The 24,411-nt window shown below is 40.0% G+C and overlaps 1 protein-coding gene across 1 annotated transcript; it reads left to right on the top strand.

Annotated features, from left to right (window-relative positions):
- Window positions 1-14,494: 14,494 nt before the first annotated feature.
- LOC141627956 (uncharacterized) lies at window positions 14,495-19,275 on the top strand. Its single transcript, XM_074441150.1, has 6 exons — window positions 14,495-15,406; window positions 15,735-16,123; window positions 16,214-16,556; window positions 16,607-16,696; window positions 17,989-18,378; window positions 18,517-19,275. Exons 1-6 carry the CDS (start codon window positions 14,495-14,497, stop codon window positions 19,273-19,275), a joined length of 2,883 nt encoding a protein of 960 aa, XP_074297251.1.
- Window positions 19,276-24,411: the final 5,136 nt, after the last annotated feature.

Here is a 24,411-nt window from a genome sequence, read left to right as displayed (position 1 = left end):
CACCAATGTCCAACAACGTCCTAGAGGTGTTCCCTTCGAGGCTCTCATCATAAACTCTACTCCATGTCAAAACCTCAAGCAACTATACTCGAGTTGCCAAGTTCTCAAATTCCAAGTATAAACAACAAGGCCAAGTTCCATAATCTTAGTTACATAGGCAACTCACACCTACATAAAGAATTCCACCGATCAATTAAACTCACTTTATCAAGGAACTAGGTATCAGAATCACCAAGTATGTCTTACCACATTACCTAAGTCTTTCCAACATCACAACTTCTCAAAACCAGGGTTAAGAGTCAACCACAAACAAACTCCACAAGGCCAAATTATCCAACCTAGATTAACATCCCACAAAAGAAAAATAACTCTCAAGAAGGCATCCAGGGAGGATTTGCAAGGGACAAAGGACAAGTTGGGAGGGTACAAGAGTAGTTTTCAGGTAAAAGAAAAGAGAGTTTAGAAGGAGAAATAACCATCAAGAAGTAAAAGAACAAGGAAAGGTACACAAGAACGTGAAATATCTTCGAGGAAGTAGAAGCATTCTTCGAAAGGTTGAACAAATCTTCAATTCCCGGCAGTAGGCACCAAGTCTTGATCTCCACATAGGTAAGCTCACGGTTATTAATCCAAGGATACAAAAATAGGTGACAATCAACATACATGTTAGAACCTACCATGAAGCATAAACAAAAAGACTACCAACGTAGGTCCTTATTTCTACCCATCTCTCATTTATTATTCAAGGCCAAGTTCAAATTTAAATTTAGGGTACACTTGTGTGCGTCGGGAGCAACATAGGCTCCGATACCAACTATGAACCCCCACAATAACGCAGAAAATATAACTTATAAATTCAAGCGAAAATTAGGAAATTTTTGAAACTTTTAAAATTTAAAGCACGGGTTCATAAAAATCTAAAACCCAAATAAAGAATGCGGAAATAAAGATTAAATTATACAAACGTGATAGTCAAGGTGAGGGAAAATATATCCCTTGAATGACAAATGATAAAAGGTGAGTCTAAGCAATCCTACTAAACCGACTACTAGTCCAAGGTTCCCACTAGCTCACACATGTCTTCACCCCATAGATGCACCGACTAATACCTGTCATTCATGTAAACATGAACGCCATAGTCAGTGGGGAGTAACTCAAGGTTCTCCCAGCCACAAATTGTCAAAATGAACATAACAAAAAACTAAAACAGGTATGTCATATAAGATACTTACAAAAGATATGAATATCAAGTTTATATTTAAACATGGTAATTAAATGAGATGGAACAAGATAGATCAACATTAACATAAAAAAGATTCAATTATTCATGTGAGACAATTAAATAATGTGAAAGACAAGAATACGGTCATTTATACAAAGCACGCATTTGAAGGAAATACAATATAGATATGAGTTAGAATCCGAATCATGTTAAGTAAGGGATCAATCAATGCAAATTACAAGAATAGAAACTTTAGCCATTACTTGGAAAATCACTTAGCAAACATTGCACGGGACGTGGCTACTAATGTCACATTCATAGTTATAGCTTGCATCTCATCATAAGAACGGATGGGAACATCAATCCCGACGATCATATCACAACTAGAGGGCTTATAGCTCACCTCTAGTATCCGATAGGACTAAAACTCTCACAACCAAATAATACAAGGCACAACTCTTGCCTTGAATGACATATAGCAATATCTATAACCAAGAAAGACCTTTACTACTCATATAGATATATAATACCCCTGGTAGGACGACAATGGTACTCCCAAGACTCAGTCCTAGTCTAAATCTGGCCAGACTCTCGGGACAGTACGGTTCCCGATTCGACATGCGGCAGGATATTCCGCATGTAAGACCCGAACCCTAAATCGGAAATTGAGAATCCATAATCGACAGGACAATACGAAAGAGGCGGAAGATATGAGCTAAACCCACAATCGGCTGGACAGTCCGAAAGGGGTGTAAAGATAAGTCAAGCAATACGGTATAGCATAACGGCATTATCATAAGAATACGACTCCTTACCAACCATTATGTAAATTAAGCCATTCGTACTTGTATAACATAAATGGGCATTTCATTTTATTTCTAAATGATACTTGAGCAAAGTATACTAAATGCAAAGTAAACATTCTCATACGGAGTAGTATATAGGTAAACATTCCACTGAAATCTTAAAAACCACTTGCTCAAAATATAATAAATTCAATATGACCTTCAAATAACATTTTGATAACATTTCTTTTTATTCTTATAAAATACTTGAAAATAAATATAATAAACGGGCATGAATTATTTACGTCATGAAAGATATGAGGTGGAAAGGTAAATAATTCAATCACCAATATTCATGAGCATACAATAATTAAATTGAACTCATTTTATAAGGAAAACATGTCATTTCATAAATAAATGAGATAATTAATAAATGTATTTCACAATTATAAATCATGTGAGCAGAATATAAAAATTAACGATATTTTACGAATTACGTTATATAAAACACGAGACGGAAATTCAAATATTTTAACTTGACATGAGTATATGGCACCAACTCAAGCTATACAAACATGGTTCAACTAGACGGAACACGGCTACGACAACAACATATCACTACCTGTGACCAAGGCCGCAACCAGCCAGCCATGGCCACGCCGCCAGGCCTTTGTCCGGGCCCAGCTAGGCCACTACCCAGGTCAGGCGAGCCAAAGCCACGGTCCAGCCACCATCACTCGATTAAACATACCCATACCGTCCCAGAACGACTTGCAATACCACCTCTGAAACAGCGCCCAAAACAGGTCGTGACAAGCCACCCATAACTACCATTTCGACCACCAAAACAACCCCGAAAGGGCTATAAAACACAGTACCACCAGGGCACCAAAACAGTCCCAACAACAGCCCAAAATCCGTCTATCACAGCTCCAACAACGACACCCAAACAAGCTAAAAACGAGCCATTTAAGACATGGATAAGACGAAAACTAAAACGACAAAATATGAACAAGGCCACCAAAATTTCGCTCAGACAAAACCCGGATTATCCGTCCCAAAACAGCCACTTCCAACAACAATTTAAAACGGAAATTAACATATAAAGGAGAAAAAGACACAAAGAACCAAATTTTACCGAACAAGAGCATAAAAAAAGACCCATAAGACGTAAGTTCGATGATACGTGCAATTTATATAGACTTTTTAGCCTCTTATTGCACGCATTTCTATGCCATTTATATCGCTTTATATTGTAAAATGCCCAAAATTGGCTACTTTGGTTTGTTTTGTCTTAATTGCAGAAATGGACCTTAAAGTAGTGGAATCACATCTTATTCGTCCCATTTAGCATGCATTGAAAGGAGACAGAGACTTAGAGCAGAAGTCGTATCTCGGGATGCATGAAGGGAGGTCATATGAAGCTGACATGACGGGTTGAAGGCTGATCTCAGTGGAAAGTGTTCTATCGAGAGGTTCTGGAAGACGATCGAGTGCTTTGGCAGATAATAGAGGTCGATCGAGTAGTTCTCTATACTCGATCGAAATGTGCTTTTATGGGAATACTCGATCGAGAGCCTAAATTGTTCAATCGAGAAGTTTGGCCGAAGATATCCTCGATCGAGTGGTATGAAATGTCTCGATCGAGTAGTTTGCTAGTCTACACGGGTTTTATTAATCCGTGATAGGTTTATTTATGTTAAATCTTACTCCCCTATATAAGGGAGTCGTAATTAGGTCATAAAGGATCCTTTTTTTCTTAATCACTCAGACCCTTAATTACGTTCTTTGCTCTAATTTAATGCTGAAACTTCTCTGCCTCTTTTCTCTCCGGATTAAAACTTTGTAATCCCTCCTTACTCTTAATCTTAATCTTAATTCTTGCTTGCTCTTATTTATTGTTCTCCTATTTTGATTTATGCTTTATTATTATTCTTTCATTATGTCTCTAATTAGTATGCTTATTGTTATTATTATTGATTGCACTAAGAACATGAGCAGCTAATCTCTTTATGTTAGGATTAGGGGATCTATGGTAGTGTTGTGACGATGTAGTGAATAGACTAGGTAATTTACTTGTGAGAATCTGTGACCGTAGCAATATAACTGTAACATATTTAGTTGAGTGCACGCTTCTAAATAACATTAATTTGGTTAACTTTGTTCCTGGATCGGAAGATTGGAATCAACAGACCTGCTATGAACAGTAGACTACCGTAATGAGGACGGAAATTAAGTTAGTGGAAATCTAGGGTGGATAGCGGGTCGGAAGGACATTTTCCTTGCCCTTCTCACAATAGATTGTCTAGGCTATATTTTACTGAGTCCATAAATTGTCATGGTGAACCGAAGTCCTGACATACTCTCTTTTATCTGATCACTTATCTATCATTTTCTTGCCTTATTGCTCTTGTTTTATTTCTCTTGCCCCTTAACCTTTAGTAGTTTAGAAACCAATTTTAAAACCCCCATTTGTGACTTAGATAGACGGACTACAGATAGATACCTTGCCACCCTGTGGAGATCGACCCTACTTATCTCTAGCTTCTGTTAGTTATATCTAGGTATTATTTTTGGTACATAACGACCGTATTAAATTTTGGCGTCGTTGCCGGGGAGGCAATAGCCCTGTCTGTCTATGTTGTTTCGTTGGTCTCTTTTCGTCTCAGGGAATTTTTATTTCTTGAGACAGTTCTCATTTATTTCTTTCAGTGTTGTGTATGCCCATGTCTAACAGGTCAAAATTAGTCCCAGCTGATCTTGAGCCAGAGAGATTCTTTCAGCATAGACTAAGACTGCGAAGAAAGATTCAAAATAAAGACTTGAGTACTTTTGAACCCGAGTTATAACATTTTCTGTTTGCAGAAGATCCATCTTGCGAAGAAGACAACTCTATTTCTGCTATCAAGCCAGTAAAGATGCCTAATATTGTGAGTCACTCAGAGCCCACAGCTGCCTCGATCCCTAAAGGTTCCAGTCTTGCGACCGAGGATGGTAATACTTTTGATATTCGACTGTCCTATATCAATATGGTCGAACGAAATCTGTATCGGGGTGTGGCGGGCGAAGATCCGCGAAAACATATGGAGGTGTTTACTGTCTATTGCTCTACCATTCCCACCACTAAGTGAGTGACCCAGGATAAGATTAAGGAAGTCTTGTTTCCTTTTTCTCTGACCGACGGACCTCGTGAATGGCTCACTAATCTTGATCGTACTGCAACCCGTATTACTGACTGGGAGAGCCTAGCCCTTGCTTTTTATAAAAGGTATTTTCCTCCACAACGAACTAATCAGCTAAGAGGGAAAATTATGAGTTTCAAGCAGACACCTGACGAGAACTTGTATGAAGCTTGGTGCCGTTTCAAATGGTTGGTGAGGTCTCTTCCTTATCATGGGTTTGATTAGTGGTTTTTATGCAACCAGTTTTACAATGGGTTGTATGATGACCACCGTGCTATATTAGACGCCTCATCTTATGGGCGATTTCAGAAGAACAATGACGATGATAAAGGGTGGGGTATCATAGAAGAAATGGCTACCCATTGTGCTGAATATGGGAACTCGATAGGAGGTATTCGTACTGTCTCTTCAGTAGATAGTGCAGTTGTGGCTCAGCTAGAAGCCATGAATGCCCGTTTTGATTAGCTGGAGTTGCAAGCTGTTGGTGATCAACAAACGGTTCACTTGTTGACCAGACAAGAAGCCGTTACTTGTAAGAGATGTGGGAGTAATAACGGTCACACTGTTGTTGACTGTCTGACAGAGAAGGAGCAAGTCCTTGCCTTTCAGCAATATAGGCAAAGAGGAGGTTCCTATTATAATAATCAAAATGGAGTCCATCCAAACTTGAGATGGACTAGTCAGAATATGCTTAATCCTACTCCTCCTCGGCAACAACAACAAGCTTATATTCCTCCTCACAAAGCTCAACAGGGCTTTTAAAAGCCTCCATCCTTTCCACCGCCGCATCAATGAGCTTCTTCTAGTGGAGTTAGTGAATTGGATGAGTTGAAGTCGATGATCCAATCATTGACTAAGTAGTTGCAGATGAGTGACCAACGTAAACAAGCATCAATAAAGTCACTCGAGACCCAAGTAGCTCAACTTGCTGCTAGCCAATCCACGAGAAAGCCGGGTCATTTACCGTCTCAGTCTGAGAAGAATCCACACGAGACGATAAAGATGATAAACTTGCAAAGTGGTCTTGCTTACGAAGGACCCAAAATGCCAGCTATTGAGGATATATCAGACCCGAAAAGCGATGTTGCTGATGGTGAACAGTCGTCCATTGACGAAACTATGCTTAATCTGAGGAAAATACTCGATCGACTCATTTCTGGAGGTCGATCGAGTAGAATTGCTGAAGATAGTACTCGATCAAGTGATATTGAGAGTCGATCGAGTAAAGCTGCAGATCAGGGTTTCGATCGAGAGGGTGAAATTCCTCGATCGACTGAAAATTATGGGAAAAATGTTCGATCGAGTGAAATTCCACCACGATCGAGCACTGCTGATGAAGAAGGTTTCGATTGAGTAGCTGAAAATGCTCGATCGAGTGAGAAAGCTGCTGAAAGACCTCGATCGAGAGGTAAAAGAGATCGATCGAACCGAAATGAGTTTGAACCTATCGAGAGATTGGAAGAAAGGAATAAAGGGCTCAAAATTCCTATCACGATGCCCTTTCCAAGGCGATTGCAGAACAACAAAGCTAACCAACAGTTTGAGAAGTTTGCTGAGATCCTGAAGAGCCTTCACGTCAACGTTCCTTTCGCCGAATTGCTTACCCAGGTACCTTCTTACATGAAATTCATGAAAGAAATTTTATCGCGTAAGAGACGTATAAATGACCACGAAACAGTGGCTTTGACTGAAGTAGGGACCTCCTTAGTTCAGAATAAGACACCACCCAAACAATCAGACCCGGGTAGCTTTTCAATTCCTTGTCATATAGGGACCCACTTAATTGACAATGCGCTATGCGACTTAGGAGCTAGCGTGAGTGTCTTACCTTTGTCTCTCGCTAATAGACTCCATTTGACCAAGTTTAATTGTACTAATATGACCGTTCAGATGGCTGACTGTAGTATATCACGGCCACTAGGAGTTATAGAGGACATACCTGTAAAGATCGGGAGATTCTTTATTCCCATAGACTTTGTGGTCTTAGACATACCCGAGGACATTGATACCCCTATTATTTTAGGGCGACCATTTTTATTTACTGCACGCGCAGTAATTGATGTCGGGGGAAAGATCCTTACTTTTTAGGTAGGAGATGAGGAGCTAATATTTCATCAGTCCAAATCTCGCAGGGCTCCCATGCAAGTTCAACCTTTCAATGCCATACCCTCTATTGACCCAGATATAGACACTCCAGTTGAGAATATTGAATATTACGCTGCTATTATGACACCTCCGCCTCAAATTGAGAGCAAAAAGAAGGAACATTCTGTTGTTTTCCTTGCTGCAGGTACAGACAGAGTGGAAGCTGGAGATGCTATTAGTCAAGGTACAGTTGAAGTCAATAATGCAGATAGGAAGAAGAAAGTTAGAGCGTACGTAGATGCCAACTATTCTCCTTCCATCAGTTCGAGTTCAACCTTGTGGCGATCAAAGAGGACGGTTCGAGATGCTGAAGGGACCTCCTCCAGTCAGAAGCACTCTTATGGGCTACTACAGTATTTTGAACGATGAACGGGGAATGCCCCATTGTATTAATTTGTAATTTTGAATTTCCGTTAGACTTTTTAATTGCGTTTTAGACTTTTAGACAGTAGCTTAGTTAGTTTTAGCAAAAACCGAATATAGACTGCCTATTTTTATGATTTGGTGTTTGCGGAAAGTGTTTTTGCGTGTTTCTATGCAGGTTTGGGGAAGATATGTCGCATTGGGACGTGTGCAATAGTAAAACACCCCGATCGAGTACTTTTTGTACTCGATCCAGAGGAATGCCCAGGAAAAGAGGTCGATCGAGTGGTTTAAGTCACTCGATCGAATTGCTGAAATAAGGGAGTTCTCGATCGAGGGGATTCTTGTTCGATCGAGCAGAGTGGATGTTAAAGTCCTCGATCGAGTGGTTTCAAATCACTCGATCGAGTGAATATGCCTATTATACGCAGGGAGTTATTCTTATTAACTTCTATTTTCATTCTATTTTCATTCTTATTATTGCCTTCCTCTTTTGCGCGATATCTCTTGTGAAAAATCCCCAATTCCTCAATTAATCTTTCCTTTTTACCAAATCACCACCCACATTGTGTTTATAGATTGATTTTTGACATTTGCCCCATATTCCCGTCTTCTATTTCGTCTTTGTTGCTGTTTAATCGGGAAATTAGGGTTTGCTTAAGTCGGTTCGAAATCCGCCAGTTCCTTGCATTTTTGTCGATTTCGTTGCTTGTTCTTGTGGTTAATCAATTAAGTAAGTGATTTCCTCCCTCCTTTTGTTATTTAATTGTTGTTTTTTACTCGATTGAAGGATTAGGGTTTCGGATTTGTTGAAATTTATGGGGAATTCATGTTTAATTGATTAGTTTTTACCCTTACTTGATTGATTAGGATGGATAGAAACACAATGCCATCGACTAGTTCGACTGTTGCCCCATCCCTATTGCTGCCACCATCGTTTCTGTTGTTTCTACTGCTGCTGCCACTAGTGTTACTGCTGGTACCGTTCCCACTACGATGACGACCCCTGCTGCGTCGTCACCAGCTGTCACAACTGCCTACAGGGCCGCCCTAGTCCCCCGCCCAGTCACTACTAAACTGGCTTCTTCTTCGGGTACTGGAGGGTGTGGACGGGGTCGAGGATGAGGTATGCCTGCTGCTGGACGTGCCACGTTCCGTGCCGATGAGTCCTCGGATCCACATCCCGACTACCCAGAGGTACGTTTTGTTAACTCTATTCATCGTACCCGCTTTTTCGACTTAGAGAGCTGTGACTTTGCCTCTACTAATTTTTTGTGTCGGAAATCCCTTGAGAAGTTGGGTATTTACGATCCTGTAGTCGAGATTTTAAACGGGACAGGGATGAGCGGACTGACCACTATGAGTGTCATGACCTATAAGGAGCTGATCCTTGCGTTTTTCAGCTCCTTCACTTTTTCTGCTGCTGCCTACGCCACTGACCCAGGCTGTGCGTGTGTCTCCTTCCGGTTGTTTAACTGGACTACGACCTGGACCTTAGCTGAGTTTGGTAGTAGGTTAGGTATGTCTTCTCAAGGTGAATCGGACCCTCCTAGGAAGGTCTTGCGTATACTTTGGAGGACTTTGGCACAGACACCCGTTGAGGAGCGCAGACTCGCTCATGTCCACCTCCCTTCGGCCCGTTACTTTCTGCGTCTCATTGGTAGGCCGATTTTCGACCGTAAAGAGCCCAACAACATTAACAATGTTGAGTTGTCGATTCTCGAGGGCTATCTGAACATTGATAGCGAGGGCCCATTTGTTCTTAACATCGCCTATCTGACTGCTCAGTATTGTAATACTGTTGGGAAGAAGAAGTCGGGCACCATTGTCTGTGGTGGCATAGCCACCTACCTTGCCCATTCTATCTTCCCCGTCTTGCCTCGTGACCTGGCACATGTAGATACTGATAGGTACCTAGATCTCTCTGCCATGTTGGCAATGTTTTGGCTAGCTTCTGACCAGCGGACTTGGAAGATTTGTGGTTCCTTGTTTGTGGTCCTACCTTCCACCGACCTACACCGTCTTGTCTCTTTGACCACTGTTAAGGGTAGGTTGCCTCCACCTTTGATCTTCGACCACCTTCCACTCGCTCCACCTACCACTACATCCGCTGCTAAGAAGCGGAAGAGACTTGAGATTGGACAGGGATCCACACAGACCGAGGCTAGGCAGTCTTCCATGCCCACGCCTACACAAATCCCTATTCCCACTCCTTCTGTTACAAAGTCGGTCTACCCGGCTAATTTTATTCCTCCTCCACCTTTTGAGGCATCCGAGGTCCTTGACCAAGGGCGCCGTGACAGTTTGCTTCTCGAGTTGCTTACCAGGCACGCTCGTATGGAGCGGGACATTGCACTTACTTTGTTCCCTCCGTACGAGTATCACATGAGGAGAGGACGCCTTATTCCTGAGAGCTGGCCACACCCTTCTTTCTACCGGTACCCGGCGGAGGGGTACCCACAGCCAGCTAGCAAGGCGGACCCAGCTGAGGAGGAGGAGGAGAGAGTCCGAGCTGAGGAGGGGAGCAGGAGCGAGATCTTAACTTCGTGGTGGGAGTGGAGGAGGACACTGCTGACGAGTAGCTACTGGTCTAATCACTTCCCCAGTTTTCTGGCTGGTTTGGGGAAGTTCGTCATTTTGTATGTACTTCTTGCTCTTTTCTTTATTGTTGTCTCCTTTTTATTTATTGTTTTTCATTCATTTATCGGTTGTATTGGTCCCTTTCCCATTATATATCTGCTGGTGTCTGCTGGAGGACAACGAGGGCGTTGTCCGTTTTGGTTTGGGGAGGGTATTGCATCCTTTGAGTCTGCATTTTGCATTTGTTTTTGCATTCACGTTTACTTTTCTGCATGCATTTAAAATTTATTTCAAATAAACCATCAAAAATCCAAAAAAATTAGAAAAATTTCAATAAACTCATAAAATATTCACGTTTCATTTTGCATATAGGTTGAGTCGAAACGGTAGATTTTCATGATGAAATTCCAGTTTAACTTGTCAGTCACTTAAGCCTTGCATCTAATCGACAATTATTAGTTTTAGTTATGCGCATATCTACGAGTTAATGTTGAAAATATAGCTGACTGTGTAGACTTGACCTGATAAATTGGCGACCTACTTTATAATTTCTGAGTTATTAGAGCCTTATAACTGGTGTCATTCATGACCATTTCATGTAGGAATTGAGAGTAGTACTCCTTGCATAACATGTTCATCACTTTTGCACATTTATGAAATTCGATTGCTTGTCACTTGCATACATTCGGGTTTGTGGTCGGTGTCACATGCAGGGAGGTGCTTACAAATATTCCTTTCTTTCATTTTCACCCATTTAGCTCCACTTTAGCCAAATATATCCTTTTTGACCCATTAGCTACACCCAAATTTAGCCTCCCAGTCAAGCTAGTTTAGCGTAATTTTTGCGGTATATTTCATTTTGTTGCGAGTTTGGCTCATTCTCATTTGTACGAAGTTGGTAGAAAAAGAAAGAAAGAAGGAAAGAAAGAAGGAAAAGGAACGTGGAAAAGAAAAAAAAAAGAGAAAAGAAAATGAAAAAAATGAAAAACGTGAAGTCAGTGAACAGAAGAAGGAAAAAAAAAAGAAAAAAAGAAAGAAAGAATATTTGAAATAGAAAATAGACCGTATAAAAAAAGGGAAGTTTGTGACGGTCTACTCCTCCATTCTTATTTGTATCTTTTTGAGGAGATTGTGTATTGGGTAGTGAGTTTTGCGCGGATGGAAAGGTGTGTTTGTGCTTGATTTCTAGACAGCTGAGAATTGGATAGTCGTAAATGGTCCTGTTTAGGTGCTAGATTGACGCTTTACCTCCACATTTCCATAATCTTTTTTGCCTTTTCCTACCTGTAACCTCACTCTGCCATATCTTTTGTGAGCCCTCGGCTGTGACGGACATTGTTGGTTGGAATGTTTGTATGGTACTTGAATTGTCTATTATTTTTCTTGCATGCATGTTATGTAGGTCGCAGTTTAGGTGAGTGACTGTCTTCTCTTTTTCTCTTTCACATATACTTTCACCCTTTGATTCACGAGAGAAGAGTGACCCGCAAGAGTCCGATTTTGATGGTCTGGCAAGGTCGATAGGTCAGCTTATTTATAGACATCATACAACTCGTTTGCGTATTGACTGTTGTAGCTGTAGCTGTTATTTTTTGATTGCATTAAATGTTTTAAGTGGACAAGTTATAGCTAGCTCTGATTTTTCATATCCGCTCTATTAGTTTGCATATAGTTTACTCGAGGACGAGTAAAGGTTCAGTTTGGGGAGATTTGATACGTGCAATTTATATAGACTTTTTAGCCTCTTATTGCACGCATTTCTATGCCATTTGTATCGCTTTGTGTTGCAAAATGTCCCGAATTGGATACTTTGGTTTGTTTTGTCTTAATTTCAGAAATGGGAGATTGGATCGGAAGATTGGATCGGAAGATTGGATCGGAAGATTGGATCGGAAGATTGGAAGATTCCAATCTTATTCATTTCATTTAGCATGCATTGTAAGGAGACGGAGACTTCGAGCGGAAGTCGTACCTCGGGATGCGTGAAGGGAGGTCATATGAAGCTGACATGACGAGTTGAAGGCTGATCTCAGTGGAAAGTGTTCGATCGAGAGGTTCTGGAAGACGATCGAGTGCTTTGGCAGATATTAGAGGTCGATCGAGTAGTTCTCTATACTCGATCGAAATGTGCTTTTATGGGAATACTCGATCGAGAGTCTAAAGTGTTCAATCGAGAAGTTTGGCCGAAGATATCCTCGATCGAGTGGTATGAAATGTCTCAATCGAGTAGTTTGCTAGTCTAAATGGGTTTTATTAATCCGTGAGAGGTTTATTTATGTTAAATTTTACTCCCCTATATAATATAAGGGAGTCGTAATTAGGTTATAAATGATCCTTTTTTCTTAATCACTCAGACTATTAATTACGTTCTTTGCTCTAATTTACTGCTGAAACTTCTCTGCCTCTTTTCTCTCCGAATTAAAACTTTGTAATCCCTCCTTACTCTTGATCTTAATCTTAATTCTTGCTTGCTCATATTTATTGTTCTCCTATTTTGATTTATGCTTTATTATTATTCTTTCATTATGTCTCTAATTAGTATGCTTATTGTTATTATTGTTGATTGCATTAAGAACATGAGCAGCTAATCTCTTTATGTTAGGATTCGGGGATCCGTGGTAGTGTTGTGACGATGTAGTGAATAGATTAGGTAATTTACATGTGAGAATCTGTGACCGTAGCAATATAACTGTAACATATTTAGTTGAGTGCACGCTTCTAAATAACATTAATTTGGTTAACTTTGTTCCTGGATCGGAAGATTGGAATAAACAGACCAGCTATGAACAGTAGACTACCCTAATAAGGACGGAAGTTAAGTTAGTGGAAATCTGGGGTGGATAGCGGACCGGAAGGACCTTTCCCTTGCCCTTCTCACAGTAGATTGTCTAGGCTATATTTTACTGAGTCGATAAATTGCTACGGTGAACCGAAGTCCTGACATACTCTCTTTTATCTGATCACTTATCTATCATTTTCTTGCCTTATTGCTCTTGCTTTATTTCTCTTGCCCCTTAACCTTTAGTAGTTTAGAAAACCAAATTTAAAACCCCCATTTCTGACTTAGATAGACGGACCTGCAGATAGATACCTTGCCTCCCTGTGGAGATCGACCCTACTTATCACTAGCTTTTGTTAGTTATATCTAGGTATTATTTTTGGTACATAACGACCGTATCATTCGACGTTTTTGTCGAGTAACCTATCACCGTTACCTTTTTGCTCTTCTAAACGTCCAAGGAATCGCCCATGGATGACCCTAAACACAAAAAAAATGGAAGAACTTAGTCCGAAATCCAAATCCTTGTAAGACGGTCGTTTTGAAACATGACGAAAGCTTGGCTCTTTCTTACATACAAAGAAGGAGGGCGAGATGAGGAAGCTATTGGTGCAAAATTTATCGAATTTGGTCGAGAAATAAAGACGGGATCTGAGGTTGAAGGTCGAGAAAAATGGCGTATGGAAGCTGCTTATGGTTTGCTGTGAAATTGTTGTTGTTGCTGATAATACGAAAAGAAAGGGGAAGATACAGAAGTGGGAACGGGGTAGTGTAGTAGTAGTAGTAGTAGTAGAAAAGAATGAATTTTTAGTATTCTAAAGTGAAAATGAAGAGAGAGAAAGCTAGAGAGAGAAGGCGATTTTCTCTTTTCTAGGGTTTCTTTGATCTTTCAACAATGGCAAAGATAACATCAACCTCTTAATCTTCTTCTACTAAAAATACATCAAATAATACTAGTAAAAGTACAATGGCGAAGAATTCTCAATCCTCTTCTGCTAAAACCAATTCACATAATAATAATAATAAATCATCAATTAATACTAATAATAACACAGAATCCCAAAATTATACACAAAATAGTAATATACCAAATAATACCAATATTGATCAGAATATATAGGATACTGGAATTTTATCGAAACCTAGTTCTTCTGAATCTTCTGCTGATCGTGCGGCTGAAATTGCGAAAATCCGACTAGAGGTTGCGAATATGCTTACGAAAGCAGGTTATTCGCAAGCTGAGTGTGAAGCTGTTATGAGTCATGATGAGAAGGAATAGACAAAGGTATCATCTAAGCCGAAGAATGATTCAATACATACCCCGATTGTGGAGGGTAAGGTTCTGGATAGCCCCACCAAAGTTAATACTCTAAAACTCACTTTGGATGATGTGAAAGATGAAATAAAGTACTGGAATTTAGCGGTTTATGGTTATGTGATGGGTGCAAATCCTCCATGGGAGGCGATGGAAGGGTATCTCCATCGTATTTGGCAGAATTATGAGATTTCTTCGGTCTCTTTCTTACCAAATGGCTTATTTGTTGTGCGTTTTGCTAAAGAGGAGCATAAACGGCTAGTGTTAGAACAAGGAATGTTTTTTTTTTATGGGAAGCCAATTATCCTTAGGTCCTGGGAAACCAATGTCAAAATCACTAAGGTGTCAGTCAAAACTGTTCCAATTTGGATGAAATTAGTGGGTCTTGACTTGAAATTTTGGGGGGCTAAATGCCTTGAGAAGTTGGCTTCCTTGGTTGGGAAATTTGTTAGAGTGGATGACTGTACTTTGGATAAGCTTCTCTTGGGTTATGCAAAGGTTATGGTTGAGGTGGAAGTTGATCAGCACTTTCCAGATAGGATTCATTTTGATGATGAAAATGGGCAAGAGGTCACTGTCTTACATGAATATGACTGGCTTCCAATCACTTGTCAAAAATGCAAGGGTATTGGTCATAGTAATAATATGTGTAGGGGGAGAGCTAAGGTGTTTAGGAAGTCTGCCAATGGCCCAACTATTCCAGCTCCAAAACAGGTGTGGAGGAAGAAACCTGATGTTGTGGTTAATCTTGACCCTAAAGAATATCCTGTTCTCAAATCTCCCTGGCAGGGTGGTGGAGGTCCTGGGAATAGTTCTGAAGGTCTTATTACCCCAACAAACATTCCTGCAAATATCCCTCAGGTTTCCATGTTCACTCCAGCAAGAATTCTGACTAGAATGACTAGGCATGAGTCTAGGATACCAGGAGGCAAGGAAGGAGACTTTGTGACAAGCATTAATGCTGAATTGACTAAGTCTGCAGAAATGGTTATTAAAGGAAGGGGGGGAGTCCTCTACCCTTCATGCTTAAATTTGGTATGTGGAATATTAGGGGCTTGAATAGTGACACCAAGCAAAGAGATGTGAAATGGTATTTGCATCAGTCTGAGGTGGTATTATTTGGGCTCCTAGAGACTAGGGTCAAACCTGGTTCTCTGAATAATGTTGCTAATAACATGTGTAATGGTTGGGCTTTTATAACTAATCATAATTATCATGCTGGTGGTAGGATATGGGTGTCGTGGAAAAATCAATATGTCAAGGTGGATATAATTGAGATGGATTCTCAATATATTCATCTCAAAGTTAAGGATAAAGTTGGGGATCATATATTCTATGCTACTTTTGTTTATGGTTTAATAAGATTGAAGAGAGAGTACCTCTTTGGAATGCCCTTAAGAGTTTGAGTATTAATGAACCCTGGGTGGTACTTGGTGATTTCAATAATGTCAAGTATTCCAGTGAGAGCGTTGGGAAGCCTGTCAAGGATGCTGAAAGGATACCTTTTCAGGAGGTCCTGGATGAGTGTGAGTTGCATGATATGAAGACTACTGGTACTTTTTTCACGTGGACTAACAAAAAGCCAAGTGAGACTAGAGTTTTTAGTAAAATAGATAGGGTTGTTGTCAACATTGCTTGGCTTGATGTATGGCCTGATTATTTTGCACACTTTGCTCCTGAGGGGTCATTTGATCACTGCCCCTGTGCTATTTCTTGTGAAGATGACAATATACCTCGAAGGAAAACTTTTAAGTTTTTTAACATGTAGAGTAGGGTTCCTGATTTTCAAGCCGTTGTGAAGAAGAGCTCGAGTTTTTATATTCATGGTTCTTCTATGTTCAGGGTGGTCCAGAAGCTGAAGTTGCTTAAACCTGAACTAAAACCTCTGAATAGAAACTTATTTTCTGATGTTGAAAGAAATGCTGAGATAGCCTATACAATCCTTTTGGAGTACCAAAGAAATTTGAAAGCTAATCCTAGGGACCTAAGTCTCATGGATATTGAATACCAAGCTAAGGAGAGTTATTTACTGTTGGCTCAAGCTCGTGATGATTATTTGAGGCAGAAATCTAAGTGCCAATGGGCAAAGGATGGAGATACCAATTCTGCCATGTTTCACAAAGTTATTAAGAGTAGACAAATTCAGAATAAAGTGTTGAGAGTGGAGGATCATAAGGGAGGACATGTACAAAAACTGATGATATTATCCAAGCTTTTGTGAACTTTTATGAGCAGCTCCTTGGATCAAATGCAGCTACTACAGGTTTTTATCCCCATATTGTTGAGAAGGGGCCTAAAGTAAGGAATGCAGATTGGGATGCTCTTGTTAGATTCATTAAACTCTTAAGTTTACATATTCATATATGAATTAATTTATTTAGTCATAAAATAAATGCAAGATCTTATGCATGCAAACTAAAACAAGATAAGAGAAGAAATCGTCAATCTTACTTATATGTTTCGGATTTAGGGCACCAACAAGATCTCCTTCTTGTTAGTTCTTGAGCTTCCTTATAATGGATGAACAAGGTTCAAATTAGAACATCTCCCAAAAGCATATACCCAAGGAAATCCCTTAATAACTTATATAATTATGAACTAGTAATAATATAAGTCTTACTTAAAATATGACACAAAATATTAATTTTGTTCTCTTGTATTTTTCGGCCAAGAGAGAAAGGATTTTAGAGGTTTTTATTTCTCTAAGTTTTCACAATTGTAGAGAGAATAATTATTTTCTTACACTAGAAAATATGAGTTGAAGTTGTGATTGAATGATAGAGGAAAAACTCTATCTTTTCCTCTTGGAAAACCGGTGGTGAAGGGGAAGGGTGCCCAATGCATGAGCTTGTTTTTCTACCCAAGAAAAATAGGTATGAAAGGCTACAAGTAGGTTTTTATCATTGTGTTTTCCACTTAAAAATAATTAACACAATTTAAAGACCCTAACCCTCCCCATTTCGGTACACTTAATATAAAACGGAAGGTCCATTTTATTTTTGTCATTTGTCAATTATGACATATGTGACATGTTACTTGACATGTGAAATTGTAATGTATTTTTAACATATTAAAAATCAACATACTCATAAAATATGTCATATACAAAATCGACTAGTAATTCGTAATTACTTATACCAAAACGGTTTATCAATTATAAATCACAACGTCTTGTATTTATAATAAATTATTCATTCAATTTCAATTTCAATTGTTTCGTAAACAATAATTTTATCCAAGTAATAAAACAATTCGATTACTTAGACCGTATCTAATTTAATCGAATTACAATAAGACACGTTAACTTTACTCACAAAATCATCCGTCAATTTTAAGCAATTTAATTAACTCGTATCGGCTTACGATTAATTAAATAATCAATTAAGAGTATTTCCCTATAGGTATGACCTAAGGGGATCAACTGATCACCACCGTCGCACGACAGTAATGTCAAACTCTAGTCAGCCAATCATTATCGATATGTGTGGACCAGTTGACTGTAAAATATTACATCCCACATGTATTCCTAAAATGAGATTTAAATATGTGATCATCATGATCGACAGTTGTGATCGCATTATTATCGGAGGACACATATTCCAACAGCTCTATGTCAGGTTCCCTCTCCTGATGAGATTAAGCAAGTGGTCTTCTCTATCACTGATGATAAAAGCCCAGGACCTGATGGCTATACTAGCTATTTTTTTAAAACTAGTTGGAGCATTATTCAGTCAGATATTTGCAAAGCTATAAGAGGTTTCTTTCTTTCTGGTCAGATGCTGAAACAACAGAACAACACTAACCTTGTATTTCTTCCTAAGACAGAGAACCCTATTTCTGTTAAGGAGTTCAGGCCAATAGCCTGTTGCAATACACTCTATAAGGTTATTTCCAAATTGCTCTGTAATAGATTGGCTGCCATCCCTCCTAATCTTATCAACCATTCTCAAGATGCATTTATTAAGGGGAGGAGCATAATGGGGAATATCCTTATCAGTCAGGATTTGGTAAGGTTGTATACTAGAAAATCAGTGTCTCCTCGTTGTATGTTGAAAGTGGACCTTAGAAAGGCATATGATTCCATTGAATGAAAGTTTGTCCACCAAATGCTCCAAAGTTTAAACTTCCCTCCTAAATTTATCCAGTGGTTCATGAATTGCATTACTACTACTTCCTATTCCATTGTGCTCAATGGTCAATCCCATGGTTTCCTCCCTGGTAAACGTGGTTTAAGACAAGGTGATCCCATATCTCCACTTTTATTTACTTTATGCATGGAGTACCTCAGTAGATTGTTGAAGGCAGCTTATGAGTACCCAGGATTTAAATACCATCCCCTTTGCAAGAGTCTCAAACTGTCTCATCTCATGTTTGCTGACGACTTACTTCTTTTTTGTCGTGGAGATATCAAATCTGTTATGACTTTCATGGAAGCTTTTAATTGCTTTTCTGGTGCTTCTGGTCTGCAAATCAGCAGTGAAAAGTCTGATATTATTTTGAATGGTCTCACACCTAGTACTGAAGATAACATTTTGAAGTACACTGGTTTCAAGAAGGGCACTCTTCCTTTCAAGTATTTAGGTGTTCAGATCTCTCACAAAAGACTAACTAAGCTGGATTGTAATGTGCTTGTTGATTGGATGCTGCTCAGAATTAGGGGTTGGAATAAGAGGAAAATATCTTACTCGGGGAGATTAGTACTAGTAAAATCTGTACTAGCTACTATTCATAACTACTGGTCTCAAATTTTCATCTTGCCTATGGGAGTTATAGATAGAATCAAGGCCTTATGTAGAAATTTCCTTTGGGAGGGTGGAGAGGGCTACTCTAAGGCTCTTTTAGTAGCTTGGTGTACTCTTTGCAAAGGGAAGGGTGGTGGCTTGGGCCTTATTGATACCAAGTAGTGGAATATTGCAGTTGTGGGTAAGTTGGCTTGGTGGATTGCCAAGAAAAAAGACCACCTCTGGATACAATGGGTGGATAAGAACTATATGAAAAATGTTTCTTGGCTGGATTACAAACCAACTTATGATAGCTCTTGGGCATGGAGAAATATTTGTGAGGTCAAGGAGATGTTTAAAGTGGCGCTTATTGAAGGGAAATGGATGACAGATACTGATGGCTACTCAATCTCTGCTGGCTATGAATGGTTAACTCAGCAAAGCTCGATAAAGGTATCTTGGGCTAAGAGTGTTTGGAATAGAATTAACATTGCAAGGCACTCTTTTATTATGTGGCTCATTTACCATGGCAGATTACTTACTCTTGATAGGTTGCTTAAGATGGGTATCACTCAACAATATTCTTGATTCCTGTGTGGTACTCAAGATGAAACTCATTATCATATGTTCCATGACTGCTGCTATACAAAGCTCTGTTTTGCCCAATTATCTCTCTGGCTCAATGTTCAGTTCTCCGGTCAGCTAACTGCAGCTTCTGTGCTAAAAATGAAGAAATTTATTGGATTCATCAGACTTGTACTCAGTTCTTTAGTCACTGCTGTTCATTGTCACATCTGGTATGCTAGGAATACTTGCAGGATAGAAGGATATGTACACTGCCCTGTCTCTCTCATTTCAAAGATCAAAACGGAATGTAGACTCGGGCTTCTGGGTAGTGATACTGGTACTCTTAAAAGGGAGGAGATTGAATGGTGTAAGCAGCGCAATCTGATGTAATGTAATTGTCTAAGTTCAGGTGTTGGTAGTATTGGTTTAATAGTTGTAATGCTTGTATTCTGGTTTACTCTATTTTAGATAGGGTAGGATACAAACGTGAGAATAGGTTGTAATTGGTGACGTGATGCCTCTTTTTGTAGGCTTGTTTTCGATATTAATATTACCCTGCTGCCCAACATTATTGTCCGGTGGAGGAGAGGCTATCTTGCATGCCTTGAACTGGCTCATTGAGGCTCGGGGGGAACAGGTGGGGCTTTCTATGTTGCTGGTTGATTTCCAGAATGCGTTCAACCTTGTTGACCGTTCGACCATGCTTCAGGAGGTCCGCCGTCGGTGCCCGGCTCTCTCCCGTTGGGTGGAGTTTTGTTATTCCAGCCCGGCCCGCCTTTTTTATGGGGAGCACTGCTTGTGGTCTTGTCAGGGTGTTCAGCAGGGTGATCCTTTGGGGCCTTTGCTTTTTGCGTTGGTTTTGCATCCTTTGGTTTGCAAGATTCGGGACACTTTTGATCTCACTTTGCAGGCCTGGTACTTAGATGATGGCACCATTGTGGGAGATACTTTGGAGGTGGGGAAGGTTTTGGACTTGATTAGGTTGGATGGCCCTCTTTTTGGATTGCATCTTAATGTCTCCAAGACGGAGGTCTTTTGGCCTGTTGAGGATCCCCGGAGTCGGCTTCCTGGGGTTTTCCCCACTTCTATTTCTCGGCCTTTGCGTGGTGTTACTGTTTTAGGAGGACCTGTCAGTACTTGTCCTGGTTTTAGCGGCGAGATTGTGGCGACGAGAGTAACTAATACCATTGAGCTAATGGACTTGGTTGCGAGGATTGAGGACCCGCAATGTGAGTTGCTTCTTCTTCGAGCTTGTACTGGTATCTCTAAGCTCTACTTCTCCCTTCGTACTTGCTCCCCTAGTGTTTTTGGGTCTGTCCATCTTCCTTTTGATGCCGCTCTTCGTTCTAGCTTGGAACGTATTGTCACCGCGTCAGGGCCGGGTTTTGGGGATTGGCAGTGGCGCCTTGCTACTTTCCCTTTTCATCTTGGTGGTCTTGGTGTCTATGCGGCGGGAGATGTTTTATTTTATGCTTTTATTGCGTCCGCTTGCGATCTATTTGGTTTGCGAGCTAAGCTCCTCGGCCCTTCCGGTATTGTAGTAGCGGCCCCGCCTTTGATGAGGCCGCGCAGTGTTTTCTGCGACTACGAGGTTACGATATATTAGGTCACCCTAGTGAAATTGCCCCAAACTTATGAAGAAATTGCGGACATTTATTTCACGACGGTTGTTGTTGCCTCGAGTCCTGTTTTCTCCTTGACACCGCGCCGGCTTGCCTTATGGCGATCTCAGCAGGTTCTCACTCCTCCGATTGGTTACGTGCGGCTCCTATCTCGGGGTTGGGGCGGACTATGAACGGGAGGACTTACCGGAGTGTCTTTGGGGTATCGCCGGGTGTTCCGTTATTCACGGTATCTAGGCCCCGTCCCGCTTGCTCTCGGGTTTTATTTGGGATGTTTTTGGGGACCACGCTGTTTCTTGTCTTGCATCTTGTTGGTGTTAAACATCGGCATAACCTTGTCAGGACACCCTTTTCGACATCCGCTATAGATCCGGTATTCTGCGGGGAAGGAGGTTGATATCGGTTTGGTTGATGGGCATGGTGGCTCTCTTCGTCCTGCGGATTTATTGCTTTATTCTTGGGACGGGGGCGTGATGTGTGCGTCGACCTGGACGGTGTTCTTCACCTTTGACTCGGGATCGGGTTGGCGATTTTGTGCGGGCCGGGTTGTTGTCTTTGCTTTCGGCGAAAGTGTGCTAAGTATGGGGATTTGTGCGTGTAGCGGGGTATGGTTTCCTTCCTTTCTCTTTCTCTTCACTAGGGGAGCGGGTTGGATCTTTGTTGCCTTGCTCAAGCGGATCCAGAAATTCTCGGTATCTCAGGATGCAGGGGCTCGGGTGGCCGCTTACATTTTTACTAGACTTAGCTTTGCTATTGCTAAGGGTGTGGGAGCTCAGATTGTTTCACGGCTCCCCACCAATTTCATGTAAACTTTTATTTTTGTTTTAATGAAAGCTGCGCGCATCCTTCTATAAAAAAATAATAATAATAATAATAAGAATAAGAATAATAATAATAATAATAATAATAATAATAATAATAATAATAATAATAATAATAATAATAATAATAATAATAATAATAATAATAATAATAATAATAATAATAATAATAATAATAATAATAATAATAATAATAATAAGTTTATATAAATGTAGAGTGTGTGAGGTGAGTGGTATGTGTGTTGTCAAGATCGGGTTTGTCCAAAATAAATTACCCTTACAAATAAATTGTGTCGGTCTTATGCTAGACGGAAAAATGTCTCAAGTCTATATTAACTTAAGACGGAAAACTATTATTATTAATATCACTATTAATACTATCCGATTAAAAATATATATGTTAATGTAAAAAAGCTTATAAAAATGTACTTTTTATAAAAATTATGTTTAAAAATGAAATTAATGAAATTAAATAATTTAAAATATAAAATATAGTAATAGAATGGTTAAATAAATGATAAATGTCAAAATGGGAAATTCGCGGGTGTTACAATCACCCTCCTCCTTGTTTAATGGCCGGGATGAGAAGATTTTAGAGGGAAAAAGGAGAAGATTAAATAAGGGGAAGAATAAGGTTGTAGCAGACGATATTGAGGAAGATAGTGAACCAGAGGTTGTTATTCGGGATGGGATTTCGAGAACCTTCAAAAAGCGCAACCAAAGCCGGATTACACCGTGTTTGAATGACCAAGAACGAAAGCAGCTTGGTGTCTCGTGTCTTACAATACTCTATTCATGGCGGAAGGTACTATCCCAAATCCTGGTTGTCTAATATTCCATCCTTAGAATTCTTTGTGGATTTTCTTGATTTCCAAGGATGGACTGATGTTAGTCGGTTCTCGGGTCCTACATACCCGATTGAAGTTGTTTAGTTCTTTGTTCGGTAAAAGCTAAAGGGGAGTGTTGCATGCGGTTGTTAATGGTGTCGACATCACCGTTATCATTGCTGATTTTTGCTCTGCTTTCAAGGTTCCTCATGATGGAACAGAGATCAACTCGAGTCAAGAATGGTCTAATGTGGGTGATGACCAACAATTGATCATTAAAAGGTATTTTGATGAGTTTGCTTCGTAAAATAGCAACATCTTTGTTCGTCCTCTCGCCCCAAACTCAAGTTCTTTTTGAACTTTTTATGGAATACCATTGTTCCAAGAAGGAGAGGATATGACAAGGTGGTCTAGCTACGAAGCTATTATATTGTATTTGTGGTTGGAAGGTCGGAAAGTGAGTTTGGCTAGTCTTGTATTTAATCGGATTGTTCAAACTAGCATTACCGTAACTAAACAGAAGTATTGTACTACTCTTGATATTCCTTACAGTATGTGGATTTTGATATTATTGGAAATTAAGAGGGTTGTGGGTCGGGAAATCTATGGTGTGAGTGCTAAGGATGTTATGTGTGACTGTGTTATGAAGTTGATGGGGCTCGGTTTTGAAGGACCCGAGTTGGTATTTTCTAAGGGTAATGATAATGGTGTCAATGAGGTTGGAATGACGGCTATGGAAGCAAAGTTATATGCATTTATGGTGTCCGTAATGGCCAAGTTAGAGGAGCAAACCACGGCATTGGCTCAGCCGTGTCTAATGTTGGGCAGCAGGGGTCCTCTGTTGGAGGTGTGAATGATGCTCGGGTTTGTGCTTGGATGGAGGACATCAACAAAGGCTTGAGGGTTTAGAAAGGGGATTAATGATTATCCATGATGAAGTCTTTAGCCATGGTGATCGTCTTACTTTTCTTGCGAGTCAAGGGGGTGCTTTGGTGAAAGACGGGAAGGATATTAAGGCGGATTAAGCAATGACTTTGGCGGCAACAAAGGCTTTGTCTTTAAAGATTCTCAACTTTGAGACAAGCCACACTGCCCAAGATAATCATGTTCGGAATTGTTTTGATCGTCTTGATTCGTTAGAATTCTGTACTCGTCCTGGCTATGTCAATCCTCACAACATCCGCCACCCTTAAACCTATCCTGCCCCTCCCCTGTTTTCATCCTTCCTTATTTACCTTGCGTTCTTTTGTTTCCTTTAGTGTGTTTTGCTTTCATCAAATAATTTGTTATTCGGCCCATTTTGGCATACCACTTGTTTTTCGGCCCGGTAGCTCTAAACATGTTATTTTCATTCGGCCCATTTGGCTTTAGAACATGTTCTTTTGGTTTGTATGCTACTATAATTTCGTAAGTACTTATGGTTATTTACGATTTATTTATTTTTATTACTCGTTTTTATCTCTTGCCTCGTCGTATATTATT

The sequence above is a fragment of the Silene latifolia genome, chromosome Y (genome assembly GCF_048544455.1).
Source record: "Silene latifolia isolate original U9 population chromosome Y, ASM4854445v1, whole genome shotgun sequence".
In the NCBI taxonomy this organism is placed as follows: Eukaryota; Viridiplantae; Streptophyta; class Magnoliopsida; order Caryophyllales; family Caryophyllaceae; genus Silene; species Silene latifolia.
The sequence above is the reverse complement of the archived record's forward strand: the minus strand, read 5'-3'. Positions and strand labels throughout refer to the sequence as shown.